The sequence below is a fragment of the Pseudochaenichthys georgianus genome, chromosome 19 (genome assembly GCF_902827115.2).
Source record: "Pseudochaenichthys georgianus chromosome 19, fPseGeo1.2, whole genome shotgun sequence".
Classification (NCBI taxonomy): domain Eukaryota; kingdom Metazoa; phylum Chordata; class Actinopteri; order Perciformes; family Channichthyidae; genus Pseudochaenichthys; species Pseudochaenichthys georgianus.
In genome coordinates this window covers 21,963,669-21,986,734 of record NC_047521.1, presented here as the reverse complement: position 1 = coordinate 21,986,734, position 23,066 = coordinate 21,963,669, and the positions used below count along the sequence as shown (strand labels likewise).

The following is a 23,066-nucleotide window of genomic DNA, read 5'->3' as shown; positions in this document are numbered from 1 at the left end:
TTAGGTTTTGGTGGTGGTGCGTTAGCTTTGAAGTGAGCCCTTTTTCGTCTTGTAATCAATGAAAAGGATCTTTGTCGTTGTGTCATGAAAGGGCAAGCTTTTCTGCTGATTTAGACTTCCTCGTCCTGTGTTTGCTTCAGACATCGAACGTATCCTGTTAGACGACAGGAAAGGCCATCTTTCCAGCTTTCCTGTTAAACAAATACAAAGGACTTGATTAGCTTAAACCTCACCATTCCAGGCAAAGACTTCCAGAAGAGTTTTCCTCAGTTGTGTTGGAACTAAAGTCACAACCTGTTTTTATCAGCGATGTTAATAAAATCTCTTAAAGGTATGGTAGGTAATTCACTTCAGAAACACTTGTTGTATTCCATGGAATGCTCTTAACATCCCGATAGCAATGAATACATTAAATGCTTTGACAATAAATACATTAAAATATGTCATCTGTGGAAGCCGTGGCGCTGCAAAAAGCACGACCAATCATCTGAGCCGGCCCGGCTAAAGTAACTGGATGGCCTACCTACCTGCCTGTCAGGTTGGAGGAGGGGCTCTGTAAGGAAGTGGCAGATTTTTTTCGGTTGTCTACTTTCAAATTCTAGTTTACTCGAGCTGGTTTCTCCATTCTTACCTACCCCACCTTTAAGCCAGACTCACATTTAATGTTCTTCTCACGTTCTTCCCTCGTGGTTTTGCATTACCAGCCGGGAGAGATTTAGTTTCAACCGAAGCAGACTTTGGGATTAATGTGAATTAACAGATTACCTTTGAAGTGATCGTTGAACTTCAGACTGCCGCTCTTTCTGGGTGAAGCAATTGTACTTGTTTGAGATTTACTAAAGCCTCTAGTTATATCCCAACTATTGGGTCCAGCACACAACTTGTACTATTGCTCAAATATTATGGCATCATGTCGTTTTTCTCAACTCAAAAGACGGGGCTTGTTTGTTTTGGCTAATGGCTAATGTGTCTCTCTATCTCCAGTCAGACGTCCATTTTTATCCCGTCTAAACTTGACACACTTCCCTCTATTTTTGGCCACGGCCTAAACTTAACCGTTCCGTTGTTGTGTACACATCGGATCACACACAGTAATCCTTTCTTCTGTGCCCCCTCAGGTTCTCCCTGAACTCGGAGCTGCACAACCACTCGCTGGTGTCGGTCATCGGGGGAGAGGAGGAGCACTTCGAGGACTTTGGGGAAAGTAACACCTCGGAGTTACTGGAGAGCAGCGTGGAGGGGAGGGAGGGGGAGGGACTCTCCCCTCTCGAGAAGACACCCGCACAGAGCAATGGCTCCTCACTGCTCTCTCCCAGGTATGACCTACACGACTAAACCAGAGTACCTCTTTACGGACATGTTTAAACGTTCTTATATGAGGTATTAGACTAAGCTCAGGTAGCACAGGTGACTATGTCAGTTGGCTGCACAAGTAAATATTTAGCCTTTTTTGGGGGGAAGTTTGGTATAGATCAATGACAGTCGGTCTATCGCTGCCTGAACTCTTTATCAGTGGAGTCAGTACGTCTGGTTGTCCTTTACTCTCTCTTCTCAGTTTACTTTTTTAAAATAATTAGCCATTTGCTGTCAATGTTTTTAAAAACATTGACAGCAAATGGATTGTTTCTTAAACCTTTACGCCAATGCTTAAACTGTACAGACCTCTGCTGTTTTAAAATGACTTTAGGTTGTACTTTTTCAAGATGTGAAGGTTGGTTTATTCAGTTCACTTTATCTACAGTATGCTATTGAGGTCTTTTCACTGCTCCCACAACTGCTGTATGGAAAGAAATACTTTACATTATAAATTTTGATCAGCCATAGACCGCTTTACTTTTGAAACACGTTAACAGCTAAATTGATTGTTTGGTAGAGCTCTACGTACACCGTATGTTTGAACTGGTCTCAAAACCCACACAAAAGAAAAAACATGCTCGTGTGGACAAGTGATCCATTTACACATTACAGTAGCTGCGAACGGAAAAGCAAGCAGGGTTTTCTTCTCAGAGGCACTAATTGGGTCTTGTGAGCTAGTGGCTACGAAGTGAGCACGGCCCTCCCTACGTGCTTAAAACTGGTTCACTCGTTAAGTTGAATGTTGAGATTTTGGAGGCGGTGTTGGAATCGAGAGTGTCTGAATTGGACCGGGTCCCCAATGATAATTACGAAACATTTTTAACTCTCCAAAAATGGATCGGGTATGCAACGATTTTGGTCGCAGTCTGGAGCTCTGCATTTTAAAGTGTTGGCAGCCTGAATATTATTAAACTAAGACTTTCTTTGACTCATCCCTGCTGCCCGATACGAGGTGTGACGCTGTTACATTCGCAGCTCCGGTTTAAATGTCCTTATTTACGTTCTTTGTAGAAAATGTTTCTCTTATAACAAAGACACGGAGGACACATGTTGATAAGAGCTTTCTGGAAACTTTCTTATCGGGCTCCTTTTCTCGTGAAGGGCGAAGATAAATCAAGTGTATACAAAGTTCATTCTATCAGTGTTTCTCTCACTGTTGCAATGTTGTTGAAAATGTGGGGCCAAATCTGCCTCCTTTTGCCCTCTTGTTGTGTGATCCTGAGAGTAAATGTTTTACACGGTTTACTTCAGGCTGAACAAGACGTGTAGGACAGACAGGACGTGGCTGTTTTGTTGGGCTGGGTTCAGACACCAAGAGGAATATCTAACAAACTGGGCTGGTGGACAGGACTCTTGGGTGATATTTCCGTGATCTGCCTTACCGGGATGCTCTTAATGTTCTGAGCCTAGTTTTTGTAGCTCATTGACAAAATGGAAATACTCCTTTTTTTTCTTCTTTTTAATAAAAAAAAAAACACGTTACTTGCTTATAAGTAGTAATTTGAATTCGGTATATTGCCAAATAGGTTGGTGTATAATGGTTTAAACATAAACAGTTATACAAAACTGTTTAGAAGGTGTATAACTTTTGAAAAATGTAAATAAATATACACAAAATATTCTAATATTTTATATTAATTATTAAATGTAATTTAAGGATTATTAAAATTATTAAATATTGTACTATTTATTTGAATATAGTTTAGTTTAGTTTATTTATTTATTTTGAGCGTGTAAAACCAAAGAAAATACAAATGAAACAAAAGATGATACAGACATGATACAGTACTATACAAATGAATGCAATAACTAAACGAAATATTTAAATAATAATTGAATAATCTGTAGTATCATTGTCTGATAACAATAAACAACAAAACTTTAGCTAATTACACGTCCGAAAATATACAGAAAAGTAAGTAGGCCTATAACAAGATGATGACGAGGGCAATATATTAGAAGATTAATTATTAGAGTTGATTAATATTAGTAATATTACAGGTACAACATAGTCTTAATGGATTTTTGATCTTGCTTGGTATGTTATTGCATATTTTTTACCTTAAATTATGGTTAAAATCGAAATGATATGAAATGAAAGTCATCATTGAATCACATACTGCCTGTGAAAGATCACATGGCGTACACGTTGTTGGTGGTTAGGCTAAACAAAAAAAATCATGCTTCCCACAAACTTCACCCACTCACTGTGAATGCGTCACTGTGTTTTGGGCCAACTGATGGCGCATGTACCGACGCTGCCTACACACACGAACACCCCCCCACACACCCACATGTATCTACATATCACAGCGCTTTGACTTCTGCTCAACAGAAATGGCTGTAAGCAACAAAGTCATCCTTCACACTGTCAGGGAACAACAGCGCGTACGACCATCAAGTGGCAAACACTTGAGAAGTCTGCCCCGCCACGTTTCTCTGCCTCCATGAACGGGAAGCTGTGCCAGCGCGTTGCATAATGAACGCCTGGCTCTCTGCCTGAATGGACAATCAGCCGGCGGAGGTGATGTGAGGAGAGACCGCAGAATCCGGAACAATGAAATAATCGGCTGCGCATTGCCTGGGTTTGCTCGAGAGCTTAAGTTGTTAGCTTAATTGTAACCATTCTGTTGGCTGTCTGCAAACAGGCCAAGGTCAACATGAGGAATGAACAAAACGGCACACCGAAGAAAAGCAACACTATCTTCCTCTGATAACGTTTTGTCTCGTTTCACAAAGAAACACAGCCACACTGCAGTCTGTTTCACGTCTCCCTCCCACTTTACTCCCTTAAATTCTCCTGTGCATTTCACAATCTCCTCCTGCACCCCCTCAAAGGTGTTCCTGTCCCACCTCACTCGCCACCTCACTCACCCCCTCCCCCCCCTTGTTTCCTCTTTCCAGTGCCACCGCTGCCTTACCTGACTGCTTTCAGAGCTTCCTCAGGGAGGAGGCGCTGGACTTTTTCTGTAGCCAGTGCCACAAACAAATAAGTCGCCTGGAGGACCTCTCCACGCGCCTCAATTTCCTAGAGATGACTAGGTAACCCGTCATTCACGCCCCACGCCGACTGCAGGCTCTGTGAATGTGTTTGCGGTGATGATTAAACGCAGTGTCATGCATGTTCTCATCGTGTGTGTTATGTTACAGATTGCACTTTTCACACCGTGTTTTTTCATCTGCGCCCTCTTGTTGTGTGATTTGCAGTGTGTGAACATTCAACCTTTAGTGTTTAGTGATGGAAAATCTATTTTTCAGTCGCTCCGATGAATTTTTTTGGATCATGGTAGTCCATTGTTACTATTTTGGTTTGTCACTCATGCATAAAATACATATTGCTCATCTCAAAACCAGCTTGTAAATGTATTGCGTTATTAAAAAATAATGACCCCAGGGATTACAGGTGAGTGGCGTCTGTTTCAGTGTGTTCTTCGCTCCACATCATGTCGTCATGCTTCATTTGAGTTGTTGCAGAATGACTGCTGGAAGTGGAGCAAAGCTTTTCAAATAACTTGTTTTTATCGGAACAGCTGATCCAGGATTACTGACCAGTAGTTGTGTTACAGAAACGTACTAATACTGAAATCCTATTTGTTGGTTCAGCTACTTAATGGCATGATTCAGAACTTTGGCATTTCCTTTTTAAAAATCTATTGAACCAGGTTTAAGTTTCTGTACTGCGGTCACAGGTCAGAACTGATCCTTAATCAGCACTTGATAGACATTGTTAATACATGTGTTTGTGTGGGATTGCTGTGAAACGAGTGATTTTTAAGTAAAAATCCACATCATCGTGCCTTTTGTTTTCTGTGGGGTTAGCAACTCGAGGGTCGGGGGGTTAGATACCCTCTTTCCTTTTATCCTTTTTCTCTTCCTGACCACTTTTCCTGTTCTGTTTCCCGTCCAGCGCTGGCAAGAGGCTGTCCAGCAAGAAAGTAGCAAGGTAAGCCAAATGGTTGCTCAGTGGGCAGGGTGTTCATATTTCTACAATCATTGTAATGGATAGTCATGTTTGGCACACAGAAACAAAGCGGTGTATGAAATGTGAACTGGCTCTATGGATTTACGTTTTCTCCGTTCCTCGTGCAGACATCTCCTCCAAAACAGCTCGATGACTCTGGACACTGTGAGCGACCTGACGCGGGACATCCTGGAGCTCGCAGATAACGACATTACAGACAAGGTGAGCTGTGGACGAAGTTAACGGATAATATTTTTCCGCAACATTTGCTTTTTCACAATCCTCCCGTTACTTATTTTGACCCGTTTTGGGTATCTTTCCTCTCCTGTAGTTTGTTATTTAGGTTTTTGTATTCATGTAAATGGTCTGTAAAGTCTAAAATCTCAAAGTTCACTTTCTCCCACAAACCCCCCCCCCCCCCCCCCTCCCTGAAACGACTCCATTGGACTCCTTTGTTTACATCCAGAACACAGTGACAACACTATGTAACACTTGCACTTCTATTGGCTAGCGCTCCAACACATTGTACGTGATAGGCTAAAGGGTGGGACATCTCTTAGCGGTTGACCAATCACAACGGAGCCTGAACATGATCAGAATAAGGCCCCTTTAAACACATGCTTTTACAATACATTTCAATGTTAGTCACTAACCTTTTGAAAATGTGCCTATTCCAGGTGTTGCTCCTGGAGCGTCGAGTGGCGGAGCTGGAGAAGGAGTCGGAGGCTTCGGGGGAGCAGCACACTCGGCTGCGGCAGGAGAACCTCCACCTCGTGCACCGGGCCAACGCGTTGGAGGAGCAGCTGAAGGAGCAGGAGGTCTACGCAGACGAGCAGGTTCAGCAGGAGACCCGGCGCCACAAGGAGGTGCTGATCAAGCTGGAGAGGGAGAGAGGAGTGGACCTGGAGAACCTGCAGGCCAGGTGAGCGGGGGAGGAAAGACGGGGTAACGCGTATAGCATTTAACAATCAACATCAAGAGTCATTATATCTTCTTGAAAAGGACATTAAGCTTTGGGGCCAGCATCAAAGATCTACAGATTGATTGTTATTCTGTTTTGAGGTCTGCACATACTACCTGGTTCATGAAACACCATTTTATAATAATCATGAATATAATTATAATTTATGTAATTCATATAATGCTGTTCTAAGTAAACTATAAAACAGAAAGCTGTTAATATCTGTGTTCTATGTTTTTGATACTTAGTGATCATTTCAACATGATATTGCAAACAAAACATTTCGTTTTTGATACCCTCACTAGTTTTAAGGTTGTTGCGTTTGCTGTATGAGGTTTAATGGCGTACTAAACACATGTTTGATCATGTAACACCGAACGTGTTCTGGTTGTTTCTGGGAGGAACCGTGGCTCGACACTGCCACCCTCTGGCACTAATCTGCTATAGGAAATGTGGTGTAGTGTTGTTTACAATAATCAAACAGGACGTGTTGTTTCATGGCGATGCTGATGAGGATTGTGTGTGTGTCTCAGGCTGCAGCAGCTGGACGAGGAGAACAGCGAGCTGAGGTCGTGCGTTCCCTGTCTCAGAGCGAACATCGAGAGACTAGAGGAGGTGAGAGAAAAAATATCTCATCTCCCGGGTGTTTTGCTTTTTCTGATTCCATTAACCATGTGTCTGAACACTGCTCGTCCTCCTCACATGTATTTCTGTGTTTGCGGTTGCCAGGAGAAGAGGAAGCTGCAGGATGAGTCAGAGGCGCTGTGCGACCGGCTGCAGGAGGAGACGGAGTCCCGGAGGAAGATGGCCGACAAGCTGAGCCACGAGCGCCACCAGAGCCAGAAAGAGAAGGAGAACACGCAGGAGGTGGGGCGCTTTCTCTGTGTGCAAAACAAACAGTCAACAGAGAGAACAGTATCCTCCTAGTCTTGTCAAGTTGAGACCATTTGTAATACTTTGAAGCATGTGTATCTTTACATGTAAATCATTGCAGTAAAACGTAGCACATTTCCCTCTGAAGTGTCCTTAAACCTTGATATGAGTTAGCATTTTTGTTTCACAGCTCCCCTGTCTCCAAGAATAGGTTTTGGTTAGATGCCTGAAAAAAGGTCTTGAGTTAACACCTTCCTAAAATATGTAGCTGTTCTACGGCAACACAAAACATGTGAGTCTGTCGCACTCGTTTTATTTTTAAGCTTTTATTTTTCTCAGAAGTCAGTTGTTAACAATGAGACTGAATGACTAAACGGGTTGTCAGAGACATTAAACAAATTATGAAAATCAAATTCAAACCAGGGCGATGCCATCTTCCGTGGTAGACATCAAATATGTCTCGTCTGCAGCCCTCTATACTGTTTAAAGCTTTACTCTCATGTGTCAAATGTTCCTGCTAAATTATAAAGTGTGTTTTTGCCTCATTCTGTTATATTTCTATCAACTTTAATAACTGATGTGTCTTGATTTGTTCGTACCTCAGCTGATTGAGGACTTGCGTAAGCAGCTGGAGCATCTACAGCTCTACAAGCTGGAGGCCGAAGCAAAGAGAGGACGCACACCCGGGGCCGGGCTGCAGGAGTACCAGACCCGCACCCGAGAGGCCGAGCTGGAGCAGGAGATCAAACGACTCAAACAGGTAGCACGCACATTCTGAGAAACCCGGAGTATCCATGTTGTTCTCATTCTATCACTTTGACCAGACTGTTTTGAAATGGAAGAATGATTTAGGATGCTGCTTTTACGATGTGTTTTGTTTGTCATCCTCTCCAGGACAACCGCAGTCTGAAGGAGCAGAACGACGAGCTGAACGGACAGATCATCAACCTCAGCATCCAGGGAGCCAAGAACTTGATGTCGGCGTCTTTCTCCGACTCGCTGGCAGCTGAGATCAACAACGTGTCCCGCGTAGAGGTGGGTTTCAGAGCACAGGGAGGGAGATGCAAAACATATTCCTTGGTGGTTCCCCTTTTTATTTATAGGCAGTTGGAGAATAAGTACCGATACATTACTGAGGTAAAATAGTGTTTGGAAAAACTCCATTAACAAGAAAAGTCCAGATTTTAAATATTTAACTACAAGTAAAGAAGTATTGTCATCAACAAAGTGCTTAAAGTATCAAAAGTTGAAATATTCATTGTCCTAAAAGTCTCCTTTCAAAGTATTATAGAGCAGTAATATTCCGTTTTTACCACCAAATATTGCATTTTAGAGAGTTGTATTCTTCTAGTCTGGTCAAGTTGAGACCATTTTAAATACTTTGAAGCATAGCATGTTTAGTTTTACATGTAAAAGTGGGTAAATCATTGCCGTGCAGTAAAAATTACAATATTTACCTCTGAAGTGTAGTGAAGTAAGTCCATAGAGTATCACAAAATGGATCAAATATATCAGGTTATGTCAAAATAGTAATTTAGTACTATTGAGTAAATATCCTTAGTGCAATCCACCACTGGATATGGGCACGTTTTATTCCGCGTTTTCTCCTCTGACTTCTGCCTCTCTGCCTGTAGTTGATGGAGGCGGTCCACAAACAAGAAGAGATCAACTACAGACTCCAGGACTACATCGACAAAATCATCGTGGCCATCATGGAGTGCAACCCCTCCATCCTCGAGGTCAAATAGACTCCAAGCAGCCAGACGGCCGCGCACAGTGACTCCTCAGGCTGTCAAAAACAACCGGAGACTTAAAGAAAGCTACCAAGAGAGGATGTAAAAATACTCAGACACCATTTTGGTAGGAAAACAACGACGCACTCGACTCATCCCCCCCCCCCCCCCCCCCCCCCCCCCCCCTTAAAGAGAAGGATCTAAGATTTCTAAGAAGTCTGACGGTGAAAATCAAGCAGTTTTCAGTTCTATATCCCTCAAGTCTGTGCTTATTTGTGAGTGTGTGTGTGTGTGTTAGCCCTCCTGAATACACTTGGGTTCTGGTGACCTCCATGTATTTGGCTAGAGGGACCCGAGTCTTACTGTTAAAAAGTAGAGAATCTTCAAAGTGTCAATGTCTGATTGAGCTGAAACTCAATCAGACAGGTACCGAAAGGCCTTAAATGAAAGGTGATCCATTATCACATGCCTCAGTTCAGTCAGTGAAGTGTTACTGAGATGGTGGTAAGTAAGAGGCTTCGATCCCCTGAACCAGGCTGAATTGTGTTTTATTCACAAGAGAGAAAGCCGTATGAAGCTGGGCGGGAGATCGGAGCGGCAGTTCCTCTTTTGATTTGTCTTTAACGTGTTTAAAGCTTGCGGTGCTTCCTTAATTCTGTCCTCTAACTGTCCTTTCCATCGGACCCAAGTGAGGGACGTTTCTAGGCGTCGAGGATCAGAAATGCCCTGAGGGATCTTTGTGTGTGTGTGTGTGTGTGTGTGTGTGTGTGTGTGTGTGTGAGAGGTGTTTGACATTTATTTTGCGCAGTGTTGCTTAAAGGTTTTGAAAAAGCTTGGTGACACTAGCGAGTAATATAAGCTTCGATGTCCCAAATGAAGGAACTGGGTTGTTTATGATTTGCTTCAATTTGTTGTTTTACGATGAAACGGGGTCCCGGAGCTCAGGTGGGCTGGAAACCTCAAGTGTTGGACAAAAAGACTACATTTCCCATCACTCCCTCTGGCACAAATATTCAATAAGTCACTAAGTGAATGGGTACTGTAACTGACAAATATAACCTGCTAATGCTGACACGTAAACACTTGAACTACGCATGAAGGGAAACTGAAGAGTCATTCTGGGATTTGTAGTTTTTTGTTTGTTTTTTTAGTTCAGCCCACCTGACCCCAGTGTTCTCTTGCTGAGTGAAAGTAATGGGGAGCAAGTTAATCCAGGTAACCAACCTTACGTTTTTGCTGCACAGGTGATTTAATGTCAGTCAGTTATTGATGACTGAAAAATGCTGACGTTCGACAAGTTGTATGTGAATAATCAAATGGTTGTACTTTGCACTAAGTTTTGTTTTGATTTCATAATTGTTTTGTTGATGTATATAAAAGGAAATGTCTATTGTGAAGGGATCAAATCATAAATGAAGATAGTTTTGAAGACTGTATGATAGTGAAACCCATTTCATATCAAATCGATTCAAGAATACTACATTTCGCAGCCATGTCCTAAAGGGTTTCGTTTCAGTTACATATTGTATTTTTTCAGCCGTGGAGAGTTCCGATGAGCTTTCCGTTATATCGTTATTCAGACCTGGAGAGACACGGCAGACTTTGGTAGCAATAACGCTTGGCAAGAAGTGGACATTGGTGGAGGGCAGATGGATTCTCTTTATTTCCTCTGCCGGAGCATCATCTGCCTTTTCTAATCCGTACGGACTGATTCTGGACTGAGGCCGTGCTTATCGGTACTACGCAGCCATTGGTTTTGGACGGACATCTTGAAGGATTTCTGGTTTAAAGGAAGCCGGTTGATGTGTTTTGTTCAAACGGCATGGCATTCTTCACCAATATGCTAAGAAGAAGTCCTATTTTCTCACCTCTCACCGCTCTACTTCACCTGCCACTCCATGGAAAATGGCCTTGGATGTAAATGACTTGTACATGTAAAGTTTTTCTACACTCATTCTAGATTCTAGGTATTTTTATAGTGGGAAGAACATTTCTTCTTGTCGTATGCTGAGACAGCTGCCTGTATTCTTCTCTAGCATGTAGCGTGTACAGTATCTCTTTCCTTCTCGTTTTGAAATCACATGCAGATATTTATTCATCAATTGACACAAACTCGCACTCTGTGATCTGTTCCGCTGAATATATATCGTTGTACATTTTTTTTTTTTAAATTCACAAGGGGGGAGGTTGAATGAATCTTTGGGAGAAATTGACTGGATTTAGAGGAAGCGTTTTCCGTCGTGTGCAAAACGCAGAGTGGTCGAGGTCGCGGCGCTCTTCCATAACGCTGACGCCGCCGCGGCCTCCTCAGGGTTGTGATTTCAGACGTTCTGCAGTTTCTACTGTTGTCTTCCCAGATGGAGTCAGGTCCTGCATGGAAACACAGATTTGTATTGTATTTCTCTGATTCAGACACTTTTGTTTTGACTGAAAAATCTAATTATGAGACCTCCCAATAGCCCCAACTGATTTAATTCTTCATTATTTATGCTAATTCCTCCTTCTTTGGGAGGACACTTGAACGCAGCAGGTGATGCTTCACTTAGTTCTCTCCCAGCTTCTTATTTTAGTGTCCGACAGATAGTTTGAGGCAACAGAATAAGTAAACACAGAGCTGACAAAACATTCCCTTTGAGCAGAGCTGAAGGTGACTGCACTTTAACCACCAAATTTACAACGAATGACCAAAGACAGATTCAACGTTAACTGATTATTTTATCCATCAGGGTCCGTGATCTTTCGGTAACTGTTCTAATAAATCAACACACTCTGAAAGGAAAGGAAAACTGGCCTGCTAGTCTAAACACTGTGCCTCTGTCTCAAACTCTGCCTCTAAACTAACCTGACGATGAGCCCTGGGGAAAGCACTGACCATGTGACTCTCAGTCTGTTAAATTATAATGATGACCTAAACTGTAAATATGAATTGTCATTTTTTTTTTTGTGAACTTTTTCTCTCTCGCTCACTTCCAGTGTCCAAAGAAAGTCTGCTCAAGGCACAAACATCACTACTGGAGTAGTGCATGGCTTGCCATTATGCGACATGGGAAGATTAAAAGAGAATATTGTAGAAAAGAGAAATTGTAAAAGTTACATTTATTCCTATTTTCAAAGATAAATGTATAAATTATAACGGTATTGGTTACAGCTGTATATTATTTTTCAATATCCCCAAATGATCTAATCCTAATTGTTACTGTGGCAAATATCATTTCAGTCATTGTAAAAAAAGAGAACAATTTAAAGGTAAGCAGTGAAAGTAAGATTAGAAAAATAAATGGAATAAAATTAAACTGTGTTGTCTCATTTCTGCATGCGTTTAAATTAGACTGTTTGCATGTACTGTACCGATACTGGTAGCACAATATGGGTTTGATTTTAACAAACGTACTATTAACACATTTTACTCAACAATACACGTTTATTTGTGCAATAATTCCACTGTGCAACTCTAGCATAAATACTGTATTTAAGTATATTGTACCTCTAAACTAATATTCTTATTTATACATTTCTAGCATTTCAACACTTAATCATAGATCTCACTTCAGCATTCATGTGTTTTTCATCGGAGTTATGTAAGTTGTTCACAATTAATCAAAAGTAATTTTCCTTTTTTACGATTAGTATGTAATCAATCTTATCAGGTTGGTATTTCAAAAATATTCGATTTAATATTAGCACATAAACCTAAATAACTGAATTCCACATTTCAATGTTCTAAAAGTTAGATTTATTCTGCTCTTTATTTTCGCCCATATTTATTATTTCACCATTCATGTTAAAGCTCCATAGGCCCCCCCAGTCTCCAACCTATCAGCGCCACCTGCAGGTTGTAGACATACTGCATGGACCCTGTCAAATTACTCAAAGTAATAGTTTTAACTTTTGTAATTCGTAGTCCACTCATATGACTGTTAGGAAAACCTGAACCCTTTATTTCAAGATTCTGAAATCACCTCTTCAATGTAAGGGGATTATTTACTGTATCACTCAATGTTGTATTATTCTTAAACAAAATACATGACATATGTAATTGTGTACACTCTTTTGAAGACAATATTATTCCTTACTTTATGTATAACGTCTTACATTTAATGGGGCACAACCTACAGTCTATGGGCACAACATCTAGAAGTATTACAAAAACCGTTGCTTTCTTGAATGCCTCACGGGTCAGACGGTCCCGGAACCTTTCTTCTCCTCCCTACTCACTACGGACGTATTTTGATGGAGCACACAGAGTGAACACGGCGGGATGCTCATGTTTAACAGACATTAGGAACAGAACGTTTAACCTAAAAAAACACGTTTTAATGTCAGAGTGTTTAAATGATATCCACCATATACTATTTGTTGAATTATGTTGTTGATCGGTTAATACAAATGCCCAGGTACGTATCAATGTTGACAGGAAAACTGTTGAAGCTAACATTCATTCAGTTATAACGTAAATTGTTGTGTTTAAATATTGACATTGATAGTTAACGGTACTTTGTGAACAGAAATTAGTCGCTAAATTACGCTAAATGACCGTTAACTACATGGTTAACGTTAAAAGGAGAGTTACCATAAAACACAATTCACTTGATTATTCTGCGTTAAGGCTTAACATCCACAAAGTGTTGGTGTGATACTTTGATATTCAATTTAATTCAAATAGTTGTATTGGCATGACCATAATGACATACAGTATTGCCAAAGCTCTATACATATTAGGACATCTATACATACATTTATATATTTGGATTGTGCTGTTATGTTCATAAACAATTTGAACAAAAGCAATAATTACATGTTTTCTTTACAAGGAAAACAATATACTTTCTGTACATGAACTAGAACTATAATAAACAATATAACTAGATATTGCCTTCAGCTAAATACATATTTGCAAAATAGACTCATAGTTACTTATTTATATCTACAACGGTGAATTGTTTTGAGTTAGTTTCATACTTATTTTTTTGGAATACCTGTTCTCAGTGTTTTTGGTGTGAATAACCTATTTTTCATGTTTTTATGTAGTAGGTAAAACCAGCCTTCTTCCCATTTTCAAGATGGACTCCCTTGCCCCGCACACTGAGGTTCGTGTGGCCGTGGCCCAGTGTTTCCGGACCCTCTCTACATCCACAGAACCCGAAGACATTATCAGCTCTCTTCAAACCCTCCACTCTTTCCTGGATGAAGGGCCAGAGAGCAGAAGCACCCCGGATCAGAGAGCAGAGTTCAGCAGAGCTCACTTCACCCGCACCCTTCAGTTCCTGCTCAGCAACATCCAGGCTGACTGGCTGCTCGGCCTCTCAGCAGCCCAGCGCACTGACCTGTGGGACGGCCTGTTCCTCAGAGGCCCCCCCGAGCAGGCCCTGCTGGTGCTGATGGAGGGAATATCAGAGCTGAAGTGGGTAGTGCTGCAGAATTTCTTCTATGCTAGTAAAAAGACCATTAAACTACAATTATCTTCAATTTTGTAAATTGTGATATCGTATACATTCATTTTTCTCCCTCAACCTTAAAGGTAAGGTACGTTTATTTCTATCAGTTCATAGTGCTTTACGTTATCATTAACATACAAAATAAAATGACACAGAAAACAAGACAATACATAAAAGACAGAGAAAATACATACAAATAAACATTGTTAATAGTACACAAGAGGTGGAGTAATACAATATTATAACATATTTTAATAAAAGCCTTTTAACTGTGAATCCCAGTGTCCTGCACTTCTTCATAGGTAACACCTTTCTTATTCACCATTGCAGGTTATATGAAACTGTGATTGTGCTCCTTAACACATAGAATAAAGCAGCAATCTATTTAGTTTATTTATAAGCTCTACTACAAAACATTTATTAGCTATCTTTTTTAGGTCACAGGACAGTTTAACATCAACTGTACATCTTGATCACGGTGAAATTGGAATTATCATGCTGCTTCCAAATCAAAGGAGCTCAGGAAAAATGTGACGAGCCGTTTCCTAGTTCACTTTAACATTTTAAAAGAATGTATCTGTGTATTTGCAATCACACTTGTACTGCACTTTGCTTCACTTTGAACATGTACTCCCTGATCCTCTGTCCATGCTTAAACAGTATTTCAAAAATGATTTTGTACACCGGTCTCTCTTGAAAAAGAAAGCCCAGATTTCAATGGGACTTCCTCAATAACGGACAACATAGAGGATGACATCAGCCATGAACTAATCCTTTCTCTTTATTGTCTCTCTGCACAGAGCCAGCACTAGCCTGGACCTGTTGATCAGCATCACAGAGCGCTTCCTTCTGAGCGGCCGCCTCGCCGTGCTGCTCTGGTCTTCCTGTCTGCAGACGGCCCCCTCCGACTCCCCCCAGCTCAGGGAGACTCTGCTGGCTCGGATCGTGGCGCTGCCGGACCTCACCGCCAACCGGTTACATCTGAAGAACAAGCCCTGTTTCTGTCCTCAGCAGTACTTCACGCTGCTGGCCTCAGAGATGCTCACTGCGCTGGAGCGGACCTGCCAAGCACTGAAAGGCGAGGGCACGTCTCTTACCTATAATAAGAGCATGTGATGGATTTATGTAGAAGATATATTTTTAGCATATCAAAATGATAATTTCTCACCATTTCTATTTTGAACAGATGGCACAGACTGCTCCTTGATCTTCGTGGCTCAGACACTTGGAAAAGTGTGTGTCCAGGGCCACAGTGGTGAGTTCACTGTACATTTAGCTTAAACTACATTGAATAGTGGTTATGATATGTGCTCGCAAATACAAATTCAACTCCAAAGATCTTTTTAAATAAAAAATAATTACATACATAATCTACCACAATTGTGATAATAAATGATGTGTCGTTTATCAAGAAAAAATGGCAAAACATTGTTGTAGATGTTTTACATTAATTTAAGATGTAATGGTTTTGTATTACATGTATGTTTATTTTTTAAATATTTGGTTTGTGGTAGATGTCACCTTGAGATCTGAGAAATTATTATAGTATTTTTGACATATTAAAGACCAAAGAGGGCATTGATGTATTGGTTTATTTGTTGATTTCATAGTGTTTTATGAATCCAAAAGCTTTGAATTGCTCTAGATAATATTGATGACGTCTGATCGGCATTACTAGCATCCATAAAACTGAAATGACCATTTACACTCTCTAGGAAATAATGAGAATTGTTTATTGAGACACAGAATGCATGTTTGCTTCCTCCCTCCAGGTCCTGTGTTTGCGGTGATGGCCCCCCGGCTGTCTGTGTGCACGCGCTCCGACATGGTGTGGCAGAGGGTCTGCTGGAAGCTGCTGCAGAACGTTCCTCAGCGATGGATGGAGAGCGTGCTCACCGGGCTGGTGCAGGCCGTCAGAGGGTAAACAGCTTGCAGCTTATTCAGCCTGTAGTTGAGTTTTCTATTTGCCCTTCATGACCCCAGTTTCCACCTCTTTTCTTCAGGCCTGACGCCTTTGGCAGGATCGTTGGGAATCTAGTGTTAACCAATAAAAAGGCCCAGTATGTGGTCACTCACAAACTCCTGTTACTGCAGTACAAGTACGAGGTAAGAAGATACCTTGCAGCCTGACAGTAAAAATGATAACTTTACGATGAACTAATGAAGATTTGTTGTTTCTCCCTAGACCCAGATTTTGAGAACTGTCCTGGGTTACCTCGCAGCCGACAGGGAGCGGAGGCCACTGCTCCTCCAGGTGAGTGCATCAGGACATAGAGCACCCAAATTGACAAAACATAATATGTATTGATGATGCTGACGTGTGTGTGTGTGTGTGTGTGTGTGTGTGTGTGTGTGTGTGTGTGTGTGTGTGTGTGTGTGTGTGTGTGTGTGTGTGTGTGTGTGTGTGTGTGTGTGTGTGTGTGTGTGTGTGTGTGTGTGTGTGTGTGTGTGTGTGTGTGTGTGTGTGTGTGTGTGTGTGTGTGTGTGTGTGTGTGTGTGTGTGTGTGTGTGTGTGTGTGTGTGTGTGTGTGCTCAGGTGCTGCGGGCTCTGTCCCAGGCCTGGGCTAACCCCAGTGCAGTGAGGCACACACCTCTGGAGCAGCAGCTGTATGTCAGTAAGGCCTTGCTTCTGAGTGTGAATCTGCTGAGAGACGCCGAGCTGCAGGAGCTACGCTCAGGTACAAGCAGTGTTCAAAGCCTCAAAGCACTCAGTAAACCAACAGTCAACGGAGAAATGAGAATGGCTCCACATCTGTTTTATCCCAATCTTTATAAGATGCTCTTGTTGAGTTTTCATTATCAGGACAATCTTTAATATCATTTGAAAAATCTTTCTAGCTTGCTATCAGAGTAGAGAAAAATAGAGCCTAAGAATATGATAAGAATTATCATGTGAGAAAGAACAAACCCACAGAATGTATCCTTTTTTAATGTACCCTTTATTTATGCAGGGGGTTGATGATGAATTTATGCAGATGCTTTTTGTGATTATAGTCAACAATGCTATTTGCACCCAGAGTGTAGAATAACATAGCTACATTTGTTTTGTTTTTCTCTTAAAATAATGTCCACTAAAAAGGAATCTGTGATGTAATTAAAAATATTTCCTTCCCAAGTTATGTAAAATGATTCTAGTATGTTTGCTTGCATTTGAAGTGTGAGAGTATAAAACATATTTTGATGACTATTTAGATAATATTGTGGATTATTATTAAGATAATTGTGATTTGAAATTGTCCCTCAATAAGACAATATCAATGTAGAGGATAATAAAGCATGTTGCCTTCAGCTCTGCTCTCTCTGCTGTGTCTCAGAGTTGCTGCAGTGCATGCTGGGAGGCATGCAGAGCCACCTGGACAGCAGCGTGGTGCGGATCAGACACATGGGCATGGTGGTGGGGGAGTGCCTGAGCGCCCGCATGGACCTCAACAACACCAAGCTCAAGTTCGAGGTACGTTGATAAAAACCCTCAAACCCTATTGTATTAATCATCCGATTGAGACGTGTGTCTGCGTTTGTATTCTGTGTTGTAGTACGATCAGGACGAGGAAACTCTGGAGCTGCTTTCTCTGATGACTCCCATCTCCGGAGAGGAGCCAGAGGAGGAGCCTGAGAACGGGTAAGGGTCTTTTTCTAATAACTGTTACGCATGTTAGTCAGAATATCTGCGATAAAAACACAAGGTGCAATCTTATTTATACTGCTTAGCGGATGATACACTTGTATGCACTGTGCTTTCATTCAGCCTACTGGATATCAGTTTTGTGTAAGATTTGAAAGAAGCACTTAAATATTATGAACTAAACATTACTGTTTGGTAGTTAAGCACTTTTTAATGTTGTGTTTGATCTTTTTTACATATTTAATGAGCCTGGTGAAGGAAGCCTCAGATCTTTTTTAATTAACCACATATTTCCATGCCAACAGCTGCTTCTCTGTTATTGTTGTGCGCTTGACAATAAAAATCGCAAGTAGCAATTATAAACCGTTTTTTCTTTTATTACTAAGTTTAACAGAGCATTTGAGAAAAGGATCTTCCAAGAAGAACTGTACTCAAAAACAAAGGGTCATATCTCATAAAACGTGTTCCTTAGATATGTATGTGTCGGCATTGATTGTATTTAAGAGAAGGTCTATCATCCACAGAGTCACCTCTCCTCAAGAGACCAGTGGAAAAACTACCCAGAATGCATCATCTCAAAATAAGTCCCAATCTGACCCCGGCTCCGACCTGGACAGGTAAATATGATCTCTTCTCTGATATACTTGATGTATTTATTGTGAGACGTTTTTTTCGTAACTTTGAGTCTTTCCCTGGTGCAGCGACGACGAGTTCTCTCCGTACGATATGTCCGCGGATCAGGAAATGACTAAAGAATCTCCGCGCTACCTACGAGACTGTCTGGAAAGTACGGCATCTTATAGATCACCTTGTATTTTAAAATCGAATTTGCTTCCACTCTAATCTTTTTCTTATCGGTTAACCCCTCCAGCTTTAATTTCCTCTGAGGACTCGGTGCGCGTGGAGCTCAGTTTGAGGGTCGCTGAGGCTTTGGTGAGGAAGAACGTCTTTGCAGCCAGAGAGGTATGATGGGAACACACGACTAAAATGACTGTACATATCTTTTGCTTTTAATAAGAAATGAGAGCAATCACTTTCCTTTAAAGACGAGTCCCATATCTGTACCATAAAACAAATGAAAATGTACCCTTACATAGATGACTTTGACACTGTGTTTTATGATTGGTTATATCTTTTTTCAGATCAGTGTCCAGCTGACCAAAGTGCTTCTTCACACGGAGGATAAATACAGCATACGTGGCTTCCTGAGTCTCAGACAGACGACCATGGTGGCCCTCGCGGTCACCAACTGCATCCCTGTAAGGATCATCACCTTAGTTTCTACAATAATCATTGCCACTCAGCTTTATCGCCATATCAAGCATCTATTCTGCTTTTTTACATTTTATTTGATTGTGTTCTGGGATAGGTGACTCAGTATTTGACCACAGAGTTTTACTCCATGAACTACGGTCTTCGCCAGCGGCTCGATATCTTGGAGGTAAATAGAAAAACGTCTACACTTTTGATTTGTGGGTGTGCCTGGAATAACACAACAGTGATTCATTTAGGGCTGCAATTTAAGATGATTTATTATAATCAATTAATCTGCAGATTATTTTCCAGATAAATAATGGTGTATAAAATGCCCCAAAAAAGTAAAGTGATATACAAGAAAAAAAAATACCAATGTTTGAAAGTCTAAAACACATTTTTTTTGCGTTTTATTAAATTACAAAAATATTCTTTCTGTCGATCGACTCGTGTTTGCACCTCTAGATTGATTTGAACTTTTAATTTTTCATGTCTCGGTTTTTGGTTTGCTCTCTCAGGTCCTTGCCCTGGCAGCACAGGAGCTTTCTAAGCCAATCAGTGAAGAGAGAAGTCCTTCAGTAGGTGTTTCTTCCTGCACTGATCTGACCCCGTACCCCGGTGACAACCCGGTCCACTGGAGACAGGTGGTAGAGCGGCGGATTCAAAGCAAGACAAAACGTCTCACTAAGGTAGTAAAAGTGGACCAATGTTTCCCCTTTTTAGTTTTTTCAGTGAAGTTTACTCCTTCAATAACTTAATATTCATTTATTATTTTTGCTGCAGGGGGCCACACAACCTCCAGCTAAGGCCACACCTAACCGCTACGCCCCGGTTGCCGGACATTTCTTCTTTCCTCTTCTCAGCAACTATGACAAGTAAGTATATTATTTATGTCAGGATTAAAGCTCGAAACTCGTAGTGTTTTCTGTACAATTAAACTGGAGTGTAATACCTTCCTGCCAGGCCTCAGGTGACCTTTGACCTGTTGGGCGGCGACCATCTTGTACTGGGCAGGTTGATCCACACCCTGGGGCTCTTCATGCACCTGGCAGTAAATGCACCGGTAATATTATCCATTTGGCCATTTTATATGTGATATCATTTAATGTATTATCTCTTGGATTTCCACACGGCATCTATTGCACGTCTGTCCGTCCTGGGAGAGGGATCCCTCCTCTGTTGCTCTCCCTGAGGTTTCTCCCATGTTTCCCTTTAAACTGTGGGTTTCTCTCCGGAAGTTTTTCCTTGTACGATGTGAGGGTCTAAGGACAGAGGGTGTCGTATTGTCATACTGATATTCTGTACACACTGTGAAGACCACGGAGACAAATGTAACATTTGTGATATTGGGCTATATAAATAAACATTGATTGAATGTTAGGCTTTTTTTTTAACCTCAACAGCACCCTTGAACTGCATTTCAATATGTATTTGATTATAAAAGAAGAAATTAGTCAAATGATGAGCAGGCGGAAAAGTTGACTGACTGCTTTTCTGTTTTGTTTCTTTGTTTCTTTTTGGCTTTGTTTTTGTTTTGTTTGTCTACCCTCCCTCCCAAATGTAAAGCGTCTTTGGGTTCAAGAAAAGCGCTATAGAAATAACATTTATTATTATTATTAAACGTTGTATTTCTGTACCTTTTTAAGACCAGAATTAGGGCTTGACACATCAAATCACAATGTCACACTTAGCCTATACATTTTTGAATATCAATTTTCCCAGCTCTACCTCTGTCTGACTTGTATTGTGTTGTTGTTGTTGCAGGTAGCTGCACAGATGGGTCGTGCTTTATTGGACTTTGTGTGGGCGGTGCGCTACCACGTTGACCAGTACGTATGATGCATATAAGTGTTTCAGACAGTTAATTGATAAAAAAAGTCGGAGGAATCTATTTGTGTTTATTTACGGCACTGTAGTGTAGTATTCATGTATGGCTACTAAACTGGAAATGTGTCTGTTGCAGGATGGTGAGACGAGGCGTCCTCTTCGCTGTTTGCTCCGTGTTTCTGAGCATGCCCAGTCAGAACCTGCTGGTGGACCTGAATGAGCAGCTGTTTGAGACCAGAACCTGGCTGGCAGGTAAATAGAAAACACTGCCGGGGACAAAAGTTAGTGTTCAAACTTTGACATACAGTACATCTATTGAAATCTCCCTTACAGTTATAGGACTGTTCTTTTATACTTGTTGATTTAATTCTAAAATTGCACATGAATAAAGCAATACACTGTTTATATTTACTAAAAATAGACGAGCCTTCAGTTCAAATGCATGATTCTTGTAAATGAGCGAATGTCTGAGGCTGCACCTGCATAGTGTAATTCTGTCAGGGATGTCCTTTCAATGACACACACACACACACACACACACACACACACACACACACACACACACACACACACACACACACACACACACACACACACACACACACACACACACACACACACACACACACACACACACACACACACACACACACACACACACACACACACACACACACACACAGCTGGACTGAGCATTTCTGGGAAACAGAAGAGGAACAAGGATGTCCTGTACTGCAGGACCGTCCATGACGTGATTGGCCCAGCAGCAGTTTGATGTTTCTTTATCCCTCTGAGGATTAAAGTAGTTTCACATTGCAGCTGAATGACAATTGACACAGTTTGTCCTCCCACGTACGATTGTTACTTGTCCAAAGAAAATGCCAGGATTATCTGCATATCAACGATTTTGCTTTCATTATCATTCCGAAAGATCTAGGAGGTCTTTGAGCTAAAGATGTTGATAATATTTCCGTGCTGTTAGAGGGATAATTCAGATTTTTTTTAAGGTGGGGTTGTATGGGGTACTTACTTTCCATACTGTTAACAATACAGCTGTTATTCCCCCCTACTTAACAAAATAGTTGCTTTGTTTTCTTGTGTTATTGTGAGACTTTTATGAATCCAAACTAACCAAAGGAGTCTGGTAGAGGGCAAAGATAATGATTTCAGTTCCCCGATTGAAAGGCCTGTCTCAAGGCAAGGTAAAGCGGTCAAATCAACTGATATTGATTTGACTATGACGCTAAAAGAATGCCCCCGTCCACAGCAGTACATTGCTATAGTCGGTCATAGACTGACTATGAATAAGTACCTTATACAACCCCACAAACTATCCCTTTGTTAATTTCCACAGATGTGGCTGAAGGAGACCCTGATGAAGACTGCAGGAATCTGGCCATACAGAGTCTGGTCCTGCTGGATAAGAGCCTGAAGAAACAGCTACAAGATCAACAAGCACTGGGCATGGAGACATGATCGCAGCACTAACAATGAACAATGAAACACTGAATGTGTCTCTGATGCCTGGGGGGGCTTCACTGTACCTCCGTCTCATCTTCACCCGGAGGACTGAGGTCAATGGAAGTGATGCTCCGGATATTTGCCGACACTATCCTGGAACACACAGGCACAGGCAACACACAGAGAGAGGGCAGACCTTTTCCAAAGTGTATTTACCTTTTTGTTCATAACTAAATCATGTACACACTACATTGTTTAGATGAACATAGTGTATCTTTTATGAACCAGATGAAATATTGATTGAATGGAGAATAGGATGCCATTTGTGTCCACCAATAAAAGTTATGAGGATATCCTTCTCCACCTCTTTCCTGCACTGGCATGTCCCTGTACTCTGGTTGTTTGTTTGCAAAGGACATCCTGTGAATATACAAAAATAATGGAAATACTACGACTTCACCCTGTGACAAATGTGTGTATGTTCCCAAACAATGACTTTTTTTTTAAATAAACTTGTTTATAGTTTTATTCTCAATTTCCTTGACTTCCTTATCATGTTTAGTACAAAGATTGGCATTGATTA

The 23,066-nt window shown here is 41.2% G+C and overlaps 2 protein-coding genes across 6 annotated transcripts in view; both read left to right on the top strand.

Annotated features, from left to right (window-relative positions):
- The window catches only part of rab11fip3 (RAB11 family interacting protein 3 (class II)), a 31,141-nt gene extending 18,964 nt beyond the window's left edge, over positions 1-12,177 (top strand). For 3 of the 4 annotated variants that reach the window (XM_034107018.1, XM_034107014.2, XM_034107019.2), the window contains 10 exons: positions 1,119-1,316; positions 4,261-4,398; positions 5,264-5,299; positions 5,446-5,539; positions 5,995-6,239; positions 6,812-6,893; positions 7,008-7,145; positions 7,756-7,911; positions 8,046-8,186; positions 8,786-12,177. In XM_034107018.1, the coding sequence (XP_033962909.1) occupies positions 1,119-1,316; positions 4,261-4,398; positions 5,264-5,299; positions 5,446-5,539; positions 5,995-6,239; positions 6,812-6,893; positions 7,008-7,145; positions 7,756-7,911; positions 8,046-8,186; positions 8,786-8,899 (1,342 nt within the window). In that variant the 3' untranslated portion in view covers positions 8,900-12,177. The remainder of the gene's footprint in view (positions 1-1,118; positions 1,317-4,260; positions 4,399-5,263; positions 5,300-5,445; positions 5,540-5,994; positions 6,240-6,811; positions 6,894-7,007; positions 7,146-7,755; positions 7,912-8,045; positions 8,187-8,785) is intronic. The other variant, XM_034107017.2, reaches the window with a different exon arrangement.
- Positions 12,178-13,115: 938 nt separating this feature from the next.
- telo2 (TEL2, telomere maintenance 2, homolog (S. cerevisiae)) lies at positions 13,116-23,018 on the top strand. 2 transcript variants are annotated; one of them, XM_071206682.1, is made up of 21 exons: positions 13,116-13,278; positions 13,916-14,285; positions 15,120-15,397; positions 15,506-15,574; positions 16,092-16,239; positions 16,323-16,425; positions 16,505-16,573; positions 16,856-16,997; positions 17,634-17,770; positions 17,853-17,938; positions 18,466-18,558; positions 18,643-18,728; positions 18,813-18,904; positions 19,084-19,200; positions 19,311-19,382; positions 19,714-19,884; positions 19,979-20,070; positions 20,159-20,258; positions 20,960-21,024; positions 21,159-21,274; positions 22,377-23,018. In XM_071206682.1, exons 2-21 carry the CDS (start codon positions 13,945-13,947, stop codon positions 22,496-22,498), a joined length of 2,499 nt encoding a protein of 832 aa, XP_071062783.1. In that variant the 5' UTR covers positions 13,116-13,278; positions 13,916-13,944; the 3' UTR covers positions 22,499-23,018. The 2 variants fall into 2 exon arrangements, with proteins under 2 accessions (XP_071062783.1, XP_033963415.1); XM_034107524.1 differs by having other exon boundaries at positions 13,913-14,285.
- The last annotated feature ends 48 nt before the right edge of the window (positions 23,019-23,066 follow it).

Bases quoted from the DNA above. Each gene is read 5' to 3' on its own strand.
- telo2 (XM_071206682.1), top strand. From the start codon at position 13,945: ATGGACTCCCTTGCCCCGCACACTGAGGTTCGTGTGGCCGTGGCCCAG. The intron at 16,574-16,855 runs GTGAGTGCATCA...GTGTGTGCTCAG, and splicing joins GGAGGCCACTGCTCCTCCAG to GTGCTGCGGGCTCTGTCCCA. The intron at 17,771-17,852 runs GTACGTTGATAA...TCTGTGTTGTAG, and splicing joins ACACCAAGCTCAAGTTCGAG to TACGATCAGGACGAGGAAAC.